This window comes from Pagrus pagrus (assembly GCF_965226575.1).
Source record: "Pagrus pagrus genome assembly, chromosome: 1".
NCBI lineage: Eukaryota > Metazoa > Chordata > Actinopteri > Spariformes > Sparidae > Pagrus > Pagrus pagrus.
Window position 1 is genome coordinate 35,783,355 of NC_140185.1, and position 14,920 is coordinate 35,798,274.

At 44.3% G+C, this 14,920-nt stretch overlaps 1 protein-coding gene across 1 annotated transcript; it reads left to right on the plus strand.

Annotated features, from left to right (window-relative positions):
• Positions 1 to 243: 243 nt before the first annotated feature.
• drd4b (dopamine receptor D4b) lies at positions 244 to 14,898 on the plus strand. Its single transcript, XM_084368630.1, has 4 exons — positions 244 to 940; positions 2,803 to 2,915; positions 5,112 to 5,704; positions 11,434 to 14,898. Exons 1-4 carry the CDS (start codon positions 692 to 694, stop codon positions 11,634 to 11,636), a joined length of 1,158 nt encoding a protein of 385 aa, XP_084224756.1. The 5' UTR covers positions 244 to 691; the 3' UTR covers positions 11,637 to 14,898.
• Positions 14,899 to 14,920: the final 22 nt, after the last annotated feature.

Here is a 14,920-nt window from a genome sequence, read left to right on the forward strand (position 1 = left end):
CTACTTTTACTTCTGGTTATATTTTGTACTTTAACTTGTAAAATACTGTGTTACAAGTGAAATCAGAGTATTTCTACACTGTGCTGTGGAAGTACTGCTGTCCCTGAAGTGTAATCTGAGTACTTCTTCCAGCTCTGCACTGAGGTGTGATGTAAGTTCATGTGTGTAGCTGATCTGGAGTCTGTTTCGCGTGGCTGACTCGGTGCTGTTTGTTTTGGTTCCGGTCGAACAGCTGATTCCGTGTCGTGCTGTGACTGTTCACACGGCGGCTCCAGTAAGCAGATTTGCGCGGATGGATTTAAGCCTTCGCCTTCTGATTCGTCAACTGCGCGAACTTATTCCTCCCGGAGCGAGACTGTGCGGCCGGCAGGGGAGCTGATCCGCGTAATGCGACACCGGTTCGGTCCCGTCGGTCCCGTGAGCGTAAAAGAAAAGTGCAGCAGCGGCCGGACGCAGGCGGATGAAGCTGAATCTGGGATGTGAGCTGCGCTGCGTTTGGAGAGCGGAGCGCACGGAGCTCAGCGCGGATCCCCGCCGGCTCTGATGCGCGTCCTCACGGGGAAACTCGCGCAGACTTCACCTGTGACGCTCCTGCTCGTCCCGGGGGCTGCTGGGACCGGCTCATAGATGAAAACTGCTCCGGAGAGGGTCGTTCTCCGTCGGATAAGGAGCCCGTCAGTCTGCGGTGACCATGTCGGACGTCTCCACTGACCTCAACAACGACACGCTGCCGGCGGCTGCGGTCACTGACTACAATTTCCCCGCGCTCATTTTCGGGATTGTGCTGATTGTGACCATCACCGGTGGAAACGTGCTCGTGTGCCTCAGCGTGTACCTGGAGAAGGCTTTAAAAACCACCACAAACTACTTCATAGTCAGTTTGGCGTTTGCAGACCTGCTGCTGGCGGTGCTGGTGCTGCCGCTCTTCGTTTACGCAGAGGTAAGCTGAGGAGGAGCGGGATTACTGAGGAGGCTGCAGGGTGACGAACCCTCACAGAGTCAGAGTTTTATGTTGTGTAGTGTTTAATATCTGTACTGTGAGTGTCAGTGTCGGTCCACTGAGTCAGACAGCTCCTCTTCACCTCCAGAGGGAAACACTGAAGTTCAGCTGCAGCTTTTTATCAACTGAGAGTTCAGAGCAGACTGAGAGACACAGACACACAAGACGACTACAAGAGACATACGACTACAGACGCATGCAAAACAACCTCAAAGAGACACAAGACAATAACAAAGACACACAAAACATTGATATTTGCAATATGCAATACATCCACAACTTCATCACCTTGTCAGTTGAGCAATGCAAATATTACATCTGCTTTAGGAAGCACCAGTGCATTTCTGTCAACGGCTACAAAGAGACATAACATGATTTCAGAAACAAGCAACGTAACTACAAAGAGATGTAGAATGACAACAAAGACGACAAGGACGGACACAGCGGCTACAAAGAAACATACAATTATTACAGAGACACAAAACAACAACAAAGAGACATACATGACTACAGAAATATGCAACACAACCACAGAGGGACAATGACAACAAAGTCATGCAAAAACAACTAGAGACCCACAAAAAGACTACAAAGAGACAGAACAGTTAGTACAGAGATGCACAAAACAACCACAAAAAATGACTACAAAGGGACACGAAAACAACCAAGAAGAGACAAAATGACCACAGAAAAAAACAACACAACCACAAAGAGATGTAGAATGACAACAAAGTCTTGCAAAAGCTACTACAAAGACACTAAAAACAACAACGAAGGCGTCCAGAAACAACTACAGAGAGACACAACATGACCACAGAAACATGCAAAAACCAATACTGGGATCTGCAAATTGACCACAGATGCACAAAATGACTTAAAAGACTCAAAACGACTACAAAGAGACAAATGACGACACACAACACTGTTGCATCAGCACAATCATCTCTGCCTCTCTCAGTCAGTCGGGTCGGTCCTGTGTCGGAGGGGTCGGGGGTCGTTACATGTCTGTACTGAGGGGCCCATTGTCTCATCACCCGCCCATGATAACAGCCTGTATCACACCGAACACCGGTGGAAGCGTGACGCTGCACAGACGGCAGAGTTGTGGGGCGTGAAGACCACACATCTGATGATTATCACAAACATGAAGGTTAAAACGATAAAAATGAATCAACACTTGAAGAATCTGAGCGCTGGAAAGTGACACGTTGAGGCCAGCAGAGGCGGTTCATCAGGACGAGCTCTCCCTCTCTTCTTTAATCAGGATTAATTCCTGACAGGAGTCACTGGAGGTTTATACTGGTTATTAGGAGAGCTATGATCCATGAATCACAATATGTCCGGGCAATAGAAAGCTTTAAATGGTGTCATCTCACCCTAATTAAAGTATTAAAAGCCACCTGCCTGCTCGCCCGTCTGTCTAAATATCCGCGTGGCTCAGAGACGCTCTGCTGAAGCTTCCCCTTAAGTCCTGCTTAATTAGCTGCATTTGTGATCTCGTTACCTGAGCCAGCGTCTGCAGCCCGGTTAACCTACTGAGTGTCACACTGCTGGTTTGTCTGCGTGCGCTTACTGGATTAGAAAAAGTCAGTGTGAAAGTTAAAACCTCTCCGTGTTCAGTGGAGGAGAAGTCAGCGGAGGAGAGGGCGCACAGACAGAGTCGTGTTCCTCTGGAGGAATGTTGGTCTCAACACTGAGCTGCTGAACGCACAAGAGGATTAGACGTATTTATACTCAGATTTGGGGCAGCTAATGACTCAGTGTTTGTGTGTTTCTGTCTTTCTGTGTGTGTGTTTGTGTAGTTTCAGGGTGGAGTTTGGTCCTTGAACGTGCTGATGTGTGACGGCCTGATGACCATGGATGTGATGCTGTGCACCGCATCCATATTCAACCTCTGTGCCATCAGCGTGGACAGGTATGTGTGTTCGTCCGGTCAAGGTTTGGATGAAGGTATAAATCTCTCTGCTGTTAATAACAGAGGGGGGGGGGGGGCAGTTTGGTTTTACTGTGTAAGCCAATGGGAGAAAGGAACGAGAGGATCCAGCTCTCCAGGATGTAAAGTCAGCAGTTCACGTTTCCACAAACCACAGATTCATCCAAGGTTGTACCAAACGTGTCCTATCACGATCACATTGTGTGCTGATCAGCTGGCTGGAGGTGGAGGAGATGGAGGTGGTGTTATTACAGTTAACCAGGCTGCCAAGCGACCGGCTGCAGTTCGAGTCACAGCACTGGATATTTTTAAGGACACCTGGAGACATTTCCAGCCTTTTTTCAGGGGAAGTCAGACAATCTCCATCCGTGATCTATGACCAAAACAAGTTTTAAGCCAAATTATGATGTTTTTTCTGACCTTAACCAGGTGGTTTCTGTGTTTAAACCTAACAAGAGCATCAGCACAGCATTGTGACTGAAAGAAAGAGAATCAAATCGCTTTTATTTACACATACGAGGAATTTGCTGTGGTCTGTAGGTGCTTAAAAGACATAATAAAACTATATAAATATAAATAGAGTGTGGCCGGTTTTAAAGTAGGTTAAGACTGTCCAGATTTGTCCAGTAGTGTAAAAAGTTTGACCTAGATTGTGCAAAGTTGATGAGGCAAGTTGCAGATGGGAAGAAACTGTTGTCATGGCGAGAGGTTTTGGTTCTGATGGACCGACGCCTCCTGCCAGAGCAGTGAGTCTCAAGGAGTTTGTGTCCGGGATGGGCGGCAGCCATCTTACCTGCACGTCTCAGGGTCCTCGAGGCGTGCCGGTCCTGGAGGGATGATCACCTTCTCAGCAGAGCGAATGATTCGCTGCAATAGGAAATTCAACCTAAATGAACTTAGAGATGCAACAACAGAGACGTTCAGTTTGAATCTGACTGTGTTGGTGAATCAACGGTGGGAGGGTGACGATTTATGGTAATTATCATTTATCAGTATCCGCTATAGAAAATCAATGATGTGAAGACTCTTTGCCCGGCAGTGGACATGAATATTAAATGCTTGCTGCTTATGTTTATTCATCACGTCACGCTGAACTACATTTGGATCTCACACTGTGTAAATCAAACGCATTCTCTGGATTATTCAGTCTTTCGTTAGTATAACGATTAGAAACAGCTGCAGGTTATTTCAATGAAAATCTCCAGTAACTTTATCACAGATCAACAGTCAGTTTGTTGTGAGGACAGATATAATTATTGCCAACAGCACAAACAAGCTGACGACTGTTAGAGTTATTGATTCATAATTAAAGACATGAAACTATAAAATGTTGACGCATCTTCGTCACACCGGCTCAGAATCTGCCGCCGTTATTAAAAGTGTTAATGAAAAACAAAAAGCAGACGGCAGCTGCAGAACGTCTCTGCATAACAAACGGACGATTTACATTTCAAACATGGAAAACCTGTGAAAAGTCATAATTAACAGCTGCTGACTTTCTGTCTGCAGCTGCAGGATGACGGCCCGACGTTTGCTATTTTTCTGCTGGAAAAAGATACAGTGCCTCCTTCAGAAGGAGCTTTTTTTAGAGAAATTATAGCTGGGATGACTTAAAATCCCTGATTAAAGGATAAGTTCACCCTAAAATGTAAATCCACTCATTATCTCCTCCCTCCCAACGCTGATGGAAAGTCAGGTGTCAGTTTCAGAGTCCTCAAAACATTTCTGGAGCTTCACAGAAAAACAGCGTTGCAGCATTCTGCTAAACAACTGAACAGAAAACAAAGTGGCTCCATACAGCTCGTCCGATGTGATCCAAGCCCCGAGATCTGAAATTGATTTGAAAAGATGTTATTTAGACTCTTTTTAAAGCAGAAATCTACACTGTAACTGCTAAGATGAAAGTGTTAGCGTGCACCCCATCTGAAGAGGGTGCACAAGCTCGTCAAGAGTGTAAATAACGTCTTTTCAAATCCATTTGGGATCGCAGGGCTTCTGGAGACTTGTATCACGCCAGACGAGCTGCATGGAGACATTTTATGTCCCCAGCTCCCCAGGGGGAGGGTAGATAATGTCTGGATTTACATTTATGGGTGAACTGTTCCTTTAACGTCTGATAAACAATAAGTAATTAAAGGTGCTCTTTAAAGTTTGAACTCTTTGTCTGTTGGTCTGCAGGTTCATTGCCGTGTCCATTCCTCTAAACTACAACCGGAAACACGTGGACCATCGTCAGCTCGTCCTGCTGTCGGCCACCTGGCTGCTGGCCCTGGCCGTGGCCTCGCCCGTCATCTTTGGCATCAACAACGTGCCCGACCGCGACCCCAGCGAGTGCAAACTGGAGGACAACAACTACGTGGTCTATTCGTCAGTCTGCTCCTTCTTCATCCCCTGTCCCATCATGGTCCTGCTCTACTTTGGCGTTTTCCGTGGGCTGCAGCGCTGGGAGGAGGCCCGTAAGGTCAAACTGCGCAGCAGCATCGAGGCCTGCAGGAAGCTGCAGCACGCCGCCGTCGCCACCGCCCTGCCCCCGCTGGCAGGCACCATCCCCGGGCCTCTGCCCATGCCTCTGCCCAGGATCATCGAGAGGGACTTGGCCCAGTCTCGGCTGGACGACACGGACGACTACATGCAGCAGGAGATCCCGTATCCTCGGCAGTACAGAGAGAACTCGGTGCCGACGATCACGTTCAGCCAGCTGCACCGGAAGAAGAGAGCCAAGATCAACAACAGGGAGAGGAAGGCTATGAAGGTGCTGCCTGTCGTCGTAGGTGAGTGGTCATGTGCTCCCTCTCCTCCAATCAGAGGGTCTCATACAGCAGCTTTGACATCTCAACCTTAATAACCATAACTGTGACACACACTGTCCACTATGCACAAAGTGTTTAACTATATTCATACGTCACAGACAGGCTGTTTACGATCAGGCTCCATCTCATTTCCAGTTTTTACCTCCGCCCCTCGTCTTCAAGTGTCCCGCCGCCCCTCAGGTCAGAGCTTCAAGGGTTTGTGGGTGAAATCTCTCTATCAAATTCTTCAGGAGACTCACGAGTCATCAGTCGTCGTCAGTGGCGTTTATGTAAACGGACTTGACATTTCCAACCATCTGATTGCTCTCGTGTTACCGTGGCAACCCTGGTATTATCACAATGCCATTTGTCATTTATCTGATGAAGAAAGAAAAAAGCGTGGGCGCTCGCAAGTCATCAAATATAAAGGACATGACTTCATCACCTGGACACGAGCGGTGCTTTATAGGATAATATTAGCAACCTGTGCTCCTACTGCCAGGCTGCTCTGATGTTAGAGGAGCAACTGCACTGCCGGACTTCAGACACATTTCAGGCATCACGTCATCAGAGGGGGGAATGCAACTTTGAAAAACATCAAAATGCAGGACGACAAATCAGAAATAATAATGTAACATTAGCCAGCCTGCTGGTAGCCAGAGAGACAGCAAACTAGAAGTAATTGTTTAATGCTTGTTGTCTCATAGTCGTCGGTTCGAAGCCGCAACACTTCACCCAACTCCTTTATCACGACAAGTGAATCAGAACACACCTGGTCGGGCTGAGTGGGAGAGGCTGAGGGTGTGTTGGGAAAGATAACTGACTTCAGAGTTGACTTGTGGCTGGTGTCGTTCAAGAGTCGGCACACGGGCCGTTTATATGTTATTATGATTCTCCAGTCTGCGAACGTACTGTTCTGACCCGTCCAGATGTGGGAGGGAGGATACGAGTGGGAGGGAAACTTACGGTGGTTTTGATGTGAATTGTTTTCTCTCCTGTGTGACCCGGTGGGGAAAAAAGTTTTGCCGGTACGATGTTTCCAAGTTCCTTAATTCTTATTTCTTCCATCTGTGAAAACATGAAAAAACATTTTCAGGAGAAAAAATAAACATTTCTCTCTCCTGAAATTGTTTTTTTCACGCATTTTCACAGCTGGAAGAAAGTTTTTAAAAACTTCGAAGGTTAGTCTGGCAAAACTTTTTCCCCTCCAGATCAAAAGCCGTGAACACATTTTAAACATTTTACATTTTAAAGTTTGTTTCCTCTGAAATAAGTTAAAGCTTTTAGTTTTACTTCATCCTTCTGCTTGTTCGCCTTGACAGCAGACAGCCTGATGCACTGCGACTGGCTGACTGTGTGTTCGTTACCCGGATATCTTCTGAATTTGTTCAGATTTGCATTTAATTCGGGGTAAAGTGGAAAGTTAATGTGTCGGGCTGTTGGAGATTAGTGCGTGACGCAGTCCTGAGGATGTTTTTCTGCAAGATGAGGTTTTTTTTGTCCGTCTGCATTGTTTTCTAACAAACTTCTTCACTCATGAAAACAAGTGCAGGCAGTGAACGTGTTTTCATTCTTCACCCCGATGCATTTTTATAACAACAGTTTCTATTGTGACGTAACATCTACAGAGGTGGACTGTGAAGCCTTGGCAGACGTGTGAGCGCTCTGTAAGAGAAGAAAGAGATTTTCTTTAAAGCTAACGAGCCGTCACATCACTGCAGGTGGTAAAATCACCTGAGACCAACGCATGATAGACTCCATGCCTTCACACAGGTCTGTCGTTTGAAGCAGCAGTTTATTGGCTTTTTAATGATGAAGTGGGCGTTCAGGACCACAAACAACACGGTGCTACAAACGTGTGGGGGTTGAAATACACTCAACAAGGTCGAGCTGGATTAATGGATGCATGAATGTGTGGATTGTCAAAAATACAGCGAGACAGGATTTTACAACTAATATCATGGAAGTACAAATACTTTCCCTCTCTACATCTCCAACATGTGGCTATTTGACGTCCTGGGAATGAGACTCAACTATCAACTATCTTTGTGGTGCGTTCAGGAACAGCTGGGACAAATCCTACTGACTCTACCTTTAACTTTTATATTAATTAATTTCATATATTAATATGACGTGAGCTTCAGTTAGCTTTGACCACAAATGTCCTTCAGAGGGAGACTTTTTACTCTGATACTCTGAGTACATGTCAGAGCCTGTACTCTATTACTTTTACTGGAGTAAACAAGTTGAATCAGTACTTCTACTTCTACTCGAGGTAAAATGTCTTCAACATGTAACTCAGGGTGGCAGAAGGTCGAGGACGGCAACTGAAAGTGTTGAAACTTTAAAAAGTCCGGCCTGCAGACAGAAACATACCAGCTGTCATCACTCAGAACTCAATACACGTTTTCGAAACCGAGATTCGAGCTCATCTTCTCGACTGATTTTATATTCTACACTACGTGAAACAGATGTAACTTTAATGGACGACCTTGTGCTGCAACTGCAGGCAGAAAAATAATAAAATAAGACCTTCAGCTCATAAAACCATCGCTTACTTCAACACCTCCACCCCTCTCGTCTCCTCCTCACTGATCTCTCATTAATTTCTGCTCTTCCAGCTTCAACAGGAAATGTGTCACATGAAGTCGAGGTGTTTCATTGTGACTTGACAGTGTGACTCGAAATGATTCACGACCAGACCGAGTTCGTCAGAGATGAAGTAGAAACACACGACCTCGCTGCCTCAAGACTCTCGCTCGTGACATTACTGCTCGCGGCTGTTTGATACATTTTGGGATTACTTGACTCTTTTTCTTCTTCTTCTGCTCCCTCACTAGAAATGTATGCTGTCAGTGCCAGAGTTCATAAGAGAGTAAAGATAAAACACCTCCTGTAAACGTTCATATATAACCTGACCGCACAGGGACGGACACAGGAAGGTAACAGCCGCTCTGTAAACTCAAACCAGAGGTGGTCCTCTGGGTGAACAAGCACTTGTGAGCTCTGTTCAAGCTGCTGGGATGACAACTTAATAAGCTTAGTTTCCTTGATCAGCGAGGGAACGTGAATAACTGAATCAAACGGAGGCCATTTGTCTCAGGTGTCGTCTCATGTCGCTGATAAAACGGAGCCGAGTGATTTATTAGCTTTGTGTTGAGAGCTTGATGGATGGGATTTATTCCTTTCTGTCCGGGAGACCGGACCGCTTTGAATAATGTGTCACAGCTCTGCTGTCTGTGAACGCTTTGTATTCATAAGATGCATTCAGGCCAGCTCCGACAATACAGCGTCAGATTAAGGGATCTGAGCCAGTGATCGGTTCTCTGTTTCAGGCACAGAGGTGCAAAAGATAAATAAATAAATACAAACTGCAGTTCCTCGAATGGCCACTTGAGACTGGCTCCCAAAGTGAGTCGGCTTTACAGTGAGAATAAAAATGTTTACAGCCTCGTACAGAAAACACTTTTGGTCTCCATATCTAATGTTTCCCTTCATGACGACTGTACGGGACTGAGTTTTTATATGACTCGCTCGTTTAAATTACATTAAGACTTAAAGTTACGCATAATTGAAGGCGTGGCTGCTTTGAGTGACAGCTAGCCAGAAGGTGCAGACGCCGGTGTGTCAGATTAACAAGCGTTCACCAGCAGACAGCAGCTGGAGCCGGCGAGCTCTGGAGGAATAAACACCCGGAGTCGAGGAGAGTTTGTTCCTTTAACTTTTGTTATTAAAAGCAGTTTAGCTTCACTCTTGTCCGACATGACGAGCTGCTGAGAAGTGCCGAAACTCACTGTAAGTGTTTTATTATAGAGAGCTGAATAAAAAAAAAATCTGATTTAAATCAACTTCTGCTAATTCACACTGGATATTTTTAAATTCTCGGCTGTGAAACTAAAGAGCTTCGTCTCCTTCATGAGTTTGCTGTCAGAGTTTTTACTTCTAATCTAAGAAGTAACTTTCCTTTAATTGTACTCATGTTAAAAGCCTGCGTCCGTTGTCTCCTGGAGAAACCTTCTTACTGACCCTGTTTTCTGACATATTAAACAAACGATCCCACAATCTTATCATTCCACATTTTCGGCTTATTGATGCCTAAAAAGTTATTGTTGGTAGTTAATTTACGTCCTGCAGGCTGTTTGTTTTTCTTCTTGGCGATGGTGACTTGTACTCTGCGTGTTAAAAGTCTGTAGTGTTGCCGTGATTCGGTGTGGGCGGTTTGCAGCCAACATGTCAGCACTTGTGAATGTACAGTGAACACATGAGAAGAGAGGCTGCGCTTCAGTAACTGTACCGCCGTGTGCTGCATAATAATTGGATTGAGGGCTTTAAGCTAAAATGGCTGAGAGGCAGCCAGTGAGAGGTGACGCTTTTATCCTGCATGAACGTCAGCAGCCTCACACCTACCTGAGCTGCAGCACAAACACCCGTTACACTGTGAAGACAAACGCTGATGAACCATCGTGACGTTGAGAAGTGAAGTCAGTTTTATCTCGAGACACGAGAATCTGTCGACTCGAGAGGAAACTCTGGGAGTCGAGGGGGCCGAGCTTGTAACTGTGATTGTGTGTGTGAGGGACGTTTGTTTATATTTTATCTTGTGATCCCGTTTGATTAATAGACTCCACACACACGAGCAGCATCAGCCAGATTACTTACAACGGCCTCTGTGCCTCAACAGGGTTGTAATTAACATCTCCAACACAACTCAACTACTGTCATCTCACTTTCATTTCCTGCTCCAGTGAATCAACAGATAACTGAATTACAAGAATGGCCGTAATGAAAGGTGCTGAGACGAGGACACCGCTGACACGATGCCCCCTGACAGAGAAACAACATTCTCACTTTAATAAGTGTGAAATCATCCAAAACAAAACACCAGCAGGAGGCCAGAAGTGATTTCAACTGCAACCAAACATTTTCTCATAAATATCACAAAGAAACCAAAAGAAAGAATCGATTTAGTTTGTTTTGGCTCTTGGAAATCCATTTTTGTAAATAATAACACTCGACAGCCTGACGTACAAACTATCATTATCATAAAGTTCAGATACTTGTGTAAAAACAGAATCTGGTAAAAGTAGAAGTACTGATTCAACCTCTTTACTCCAGTCAAAGTAATAGAGTACAGGCTCTGACATGTACTCAGAGTATCAGAGTAAAAAGTCTCCCTCTGAAGGACATCTGTGGTCAAAGCTAACTGAAGCTCACGTCATATTAATATAATTCAAAGACTATTAAAGTTAAAGGTAGAGTCAGTAGGATTTGTCCCAGCTGTTCCTGAACGCACCACAAAGATAGTTGATTGTTGAGTCTCATTCCCAGGACGTCAAATAGCCACATGTTGGGTTGGTAAAGCGTCCCGAGCAGCAACAAAGAGAGAAAATAAGAAACTCTCTGCAGATACGAGACACTAACACGCCTTTTCTCCCCATTCCAGCCTCCCTCTCTGTCTGTTCACGTCTTCTTACGTCTTTGTTTCGTCTCGTCTTGACACAAAAGATGCACAACTGGTTCGATGATGACCTCCAGATGGATGTTATTATTATATTACAATATTTAGTTCCAGCTCTGACTCTTGCAGGATGGATACAAGCGGGTCACAAGAGGCTCCAGAAGCAGAATCTGTGGCTTGGTGTTAAAAACAAGGTCCGAGTCTAAAGTTCTGATTTAACGAGATGAACCTCTGTCTCCATGTTTTCGTGCAGGCTGCTTCCTGTTCTGCTGGACTCCGTTCTTCGTGGTCCACACGACGCGAGCCGTGTGTTTGACGTGCGACATCCCTCCCGGTCTGATGAGCACCGTCACCTGGCTGGGCTACGTCAACAGCGCCCTCAACCCCATCATCTACACCATCTTCAACACGGAGTTCAAGAAGTTCTTCAAGAAATGTTTCCGCAGCTGCTGCTGACACCAGGTTTCCCTCCACAAGACGCTGTATCCAGGATGTGTCTGACAGGAAATACACTGTTAAAGGAAGCTGGTGATAAATGTTGCATTTCTGGGTTTACTTTGTCATTTGGTGATGTTCTGACTCGATCCTCTGGGATTACGACCCAAACAAAATGATATTTGTGCGGAAAGCTGCAGAAAAAACAGCTCAACGCCGACACAAACTCCCCAGACCGAGAGGAGCTTTTCACCATTTTCAGTTTTTTCTGTACAGCACATTGTGTCTCGTCTGGATTTTACTGTATATCAGCCGCGGTTCAAGTTACGGTCTGCCAGCTCCAGTGACGACGAGGGATTTGTCCAGAGCTCGCTGCTCTGCCTGAAAGGATCAAAATCAGGGCAAATATGTCCCAGGATGCAGAAGAGAGAATAAGCTTCAACAGAGCAGAACGTCAAACAGCTGAACGCAGCTTCACGACTAAAACAAATCCTGTACTTCAGCTTCTCATGTCAGCTGGAAGGAACAGTTTGAGAAATACTCATTCGCTTTTCTTGCAGAGAGTCAGATGAGAAGATGGATGCCACTCTTCTGTCAGTACGTTAAATATGAAGCTACAGTCTGAGTCTTTAATTCGTATGTTACATGGTTACAGATGGAAACACAATGTTTACAATAACTTCCAGGTAGAAAAAACCCAACTGTCCTTTTTCATGATGTTACTTCAGGGTATAATTCAGCTGAAAAGCAGGTTTGATGCTGTCGTGTCTTATTTTAACTTCATAAAACTCACACACACTGTTGGGCCACAGACTACAGAAAGTGACATAGTGAGCTCAAACTAGCAGTTAGACTGAGACGAGCTGTCGTGTAGAAATCAAAGATATCACGAAATATAAAATAAGCACAGTAGGAACGTCAGAAAGGTCGGACCACCGTGTTTTAATATACATGAGGGTTGTTGAAATATCACGATAACCATGATAAAAAAATAGAATATTGATAATATCGTGTTAATAATCCAGTGAAGATGTTCGGCCTCGAGGGTCTTTTTGTTTACAGACTCTCTCCGCCTCCCTGCACTTGTATGTTGAGACAAAACAGACGGTAAACAACATTAAAGATAGATGTGATTTTGACACATTTTTGACAGCCCTGCTATAAATCTTTAAACGTACAGTTACGGCTGAAAATGACAGCGAGTGTGCTGCTTTTAAATTCCTCCACAAACAGCCAGTTTTTCTACCCAGAAGAAAACTGTCGCCGCAGCGTCACGGTGGCGATTCGATCCATGTGTGAGCTGTGTTGCTATGGATACGTGTACTAAATGCCTCCTGTCTGTTTGAAATCATCACAAACTTCATCAAACTTCATCAGAGACTCAACGTGTTGAATCAGACCAAACATCTCCAGACAGCCATGACACACCAGACAAACATCTGAGTGTGTCAGAGGATGTTTGATTGGTGCTGCCTCGGACCTCAGTGTCTCTTCTGCATCCTCCAAGTTATCCCGACTTTCAAAACTAACTGCTGTTCAGGATTTTACAAACACAGGGAGCTGCGTTTAAGATTAAACGTGTTACTCATGCCTACATGGGAACATATTTCAGCTGGTGCAAACCTTAAAATGTAAAAAAGTTTATGTTTCCAACCACGTGCAGGCTAGCTGTTGCCATACGTTTCCAGTCTTTATGCTAAGCTAAGCTAAGGCTCCTGGCTGCATGAGAGTGGTATCCATCTTTTCATCTAAATTTTGGCAAGTAAGCGAGTAAGAGTATTTCCTTAAAGGTGCCCTGTGAAGCAATGTTTATCAGACTGGGTCCACATTTTGATTTGCGATCTGAAGGTACGACGCTAAAAAACCAAGCAATGCCCTCAAAAAGGCAGTGAAGAAGGATACAAGAGACCAAACACACCGCAGGGCACCTTTAAATGTTGAATTATCCCTTTAATACATCAAGGCTTCATGGAATAAATACCTTCCAGGAATCTGAAGCAGGATGTGAAGAAGCGTGTCGGCTGGATTTATCTCTTCAGAGGAGCTGAAGGATTTGCTGCCAAAGCAACTTGAAGAGCAGAACATGAACTGACAAACTGCAGCTGTCGTCACTGACTTCTCCTACAGACTGTGAATCAGTAACGAGGTTCAACAGAACAGGAACAAAGGATTCAGCTCATTAAAGCTGTTTGGGTTCATTTTAACAGGTGTACTGATGAGAAACAACAACACCGAGCAGCAATATGCCTTAAACTCAAAGGATGTACCGTCTGTCGTGATAGCAGGCGAACATTAACAGCACTGAGTGGAAGAGGAGTCGTGTTTCAGTCGTCAGGCGCACGTCTGCTTTCATATTTCATATTTAAAAGCTTTGTCGTGTTTGTCAGTCACTTTACACAACTGACGACCAGTTTGTTGCTTTCTCTGCTTTTTACCCGAGAGGACGACGACCACGTCTACGTTATAATAAATAATATAATAAACACAGCCAGAGAGGAGCAGAGGGTCGACATGACAATGAATAATCACTCGGCTTCTTGTTAAGAGTAAAACCTTTTTTTTTTTACTGCCACGTACCAGTTTATTCTTTACTTTTATAAAATAAACTATTTACTCTGTCCTGTTATATGAAGAGCTTTTCTCATTGTTACACATAATCAGTGTTTTCTTTTTAAAACAAGAAACATGTTAAAAATGGAAACTTTCTAAACTTTTGCTACAAACGTTGAAGTTTCTCGGTAAGAAGTCAGTGTGACGCACATGGTTTACAAAAAAAATAGCAATTTTGCGTGATTTAACAAAGTAAAGTGAGATATTATTAAAGCAGAATGACTTGTTATCTAAGTAATAACAAGAAATAAAGTTCCTTATAACATGAAAAATATCCTGTTACAAGAATTTCCAGCTGTGAATTATGATTTCCTTCCAAATCTATTATTTTTTATACTTGAAACACTCATTATGATCCTGTTTGTCATTTTATTTTTGTAAAACTTGCTTTCAAAAAAAGTATTTATGATGTTGAATAATAGGAAACTGAATTGAAGTGAAGCATCTCCAGATTGTGTCTTGTTAACAACATTAGTTATTGTCCTCCTGTCGAGTTTTATGTAAAAGTTGTTGTGTGTCTTTGAAGCAGAAAGTACTCTGGACTGCAGGATGGCTTAAAATTTGAGTGAAATTGTCCTTTAAGCCTTTACTGCCTGTCACCACAGTATGTATGTTTGGTTACTGACTGTGCCTACTGTACGCCATATCCACGTTTTATGTGGAAACCTTTCTAATAAAGTGTCTCATGTCTCTAA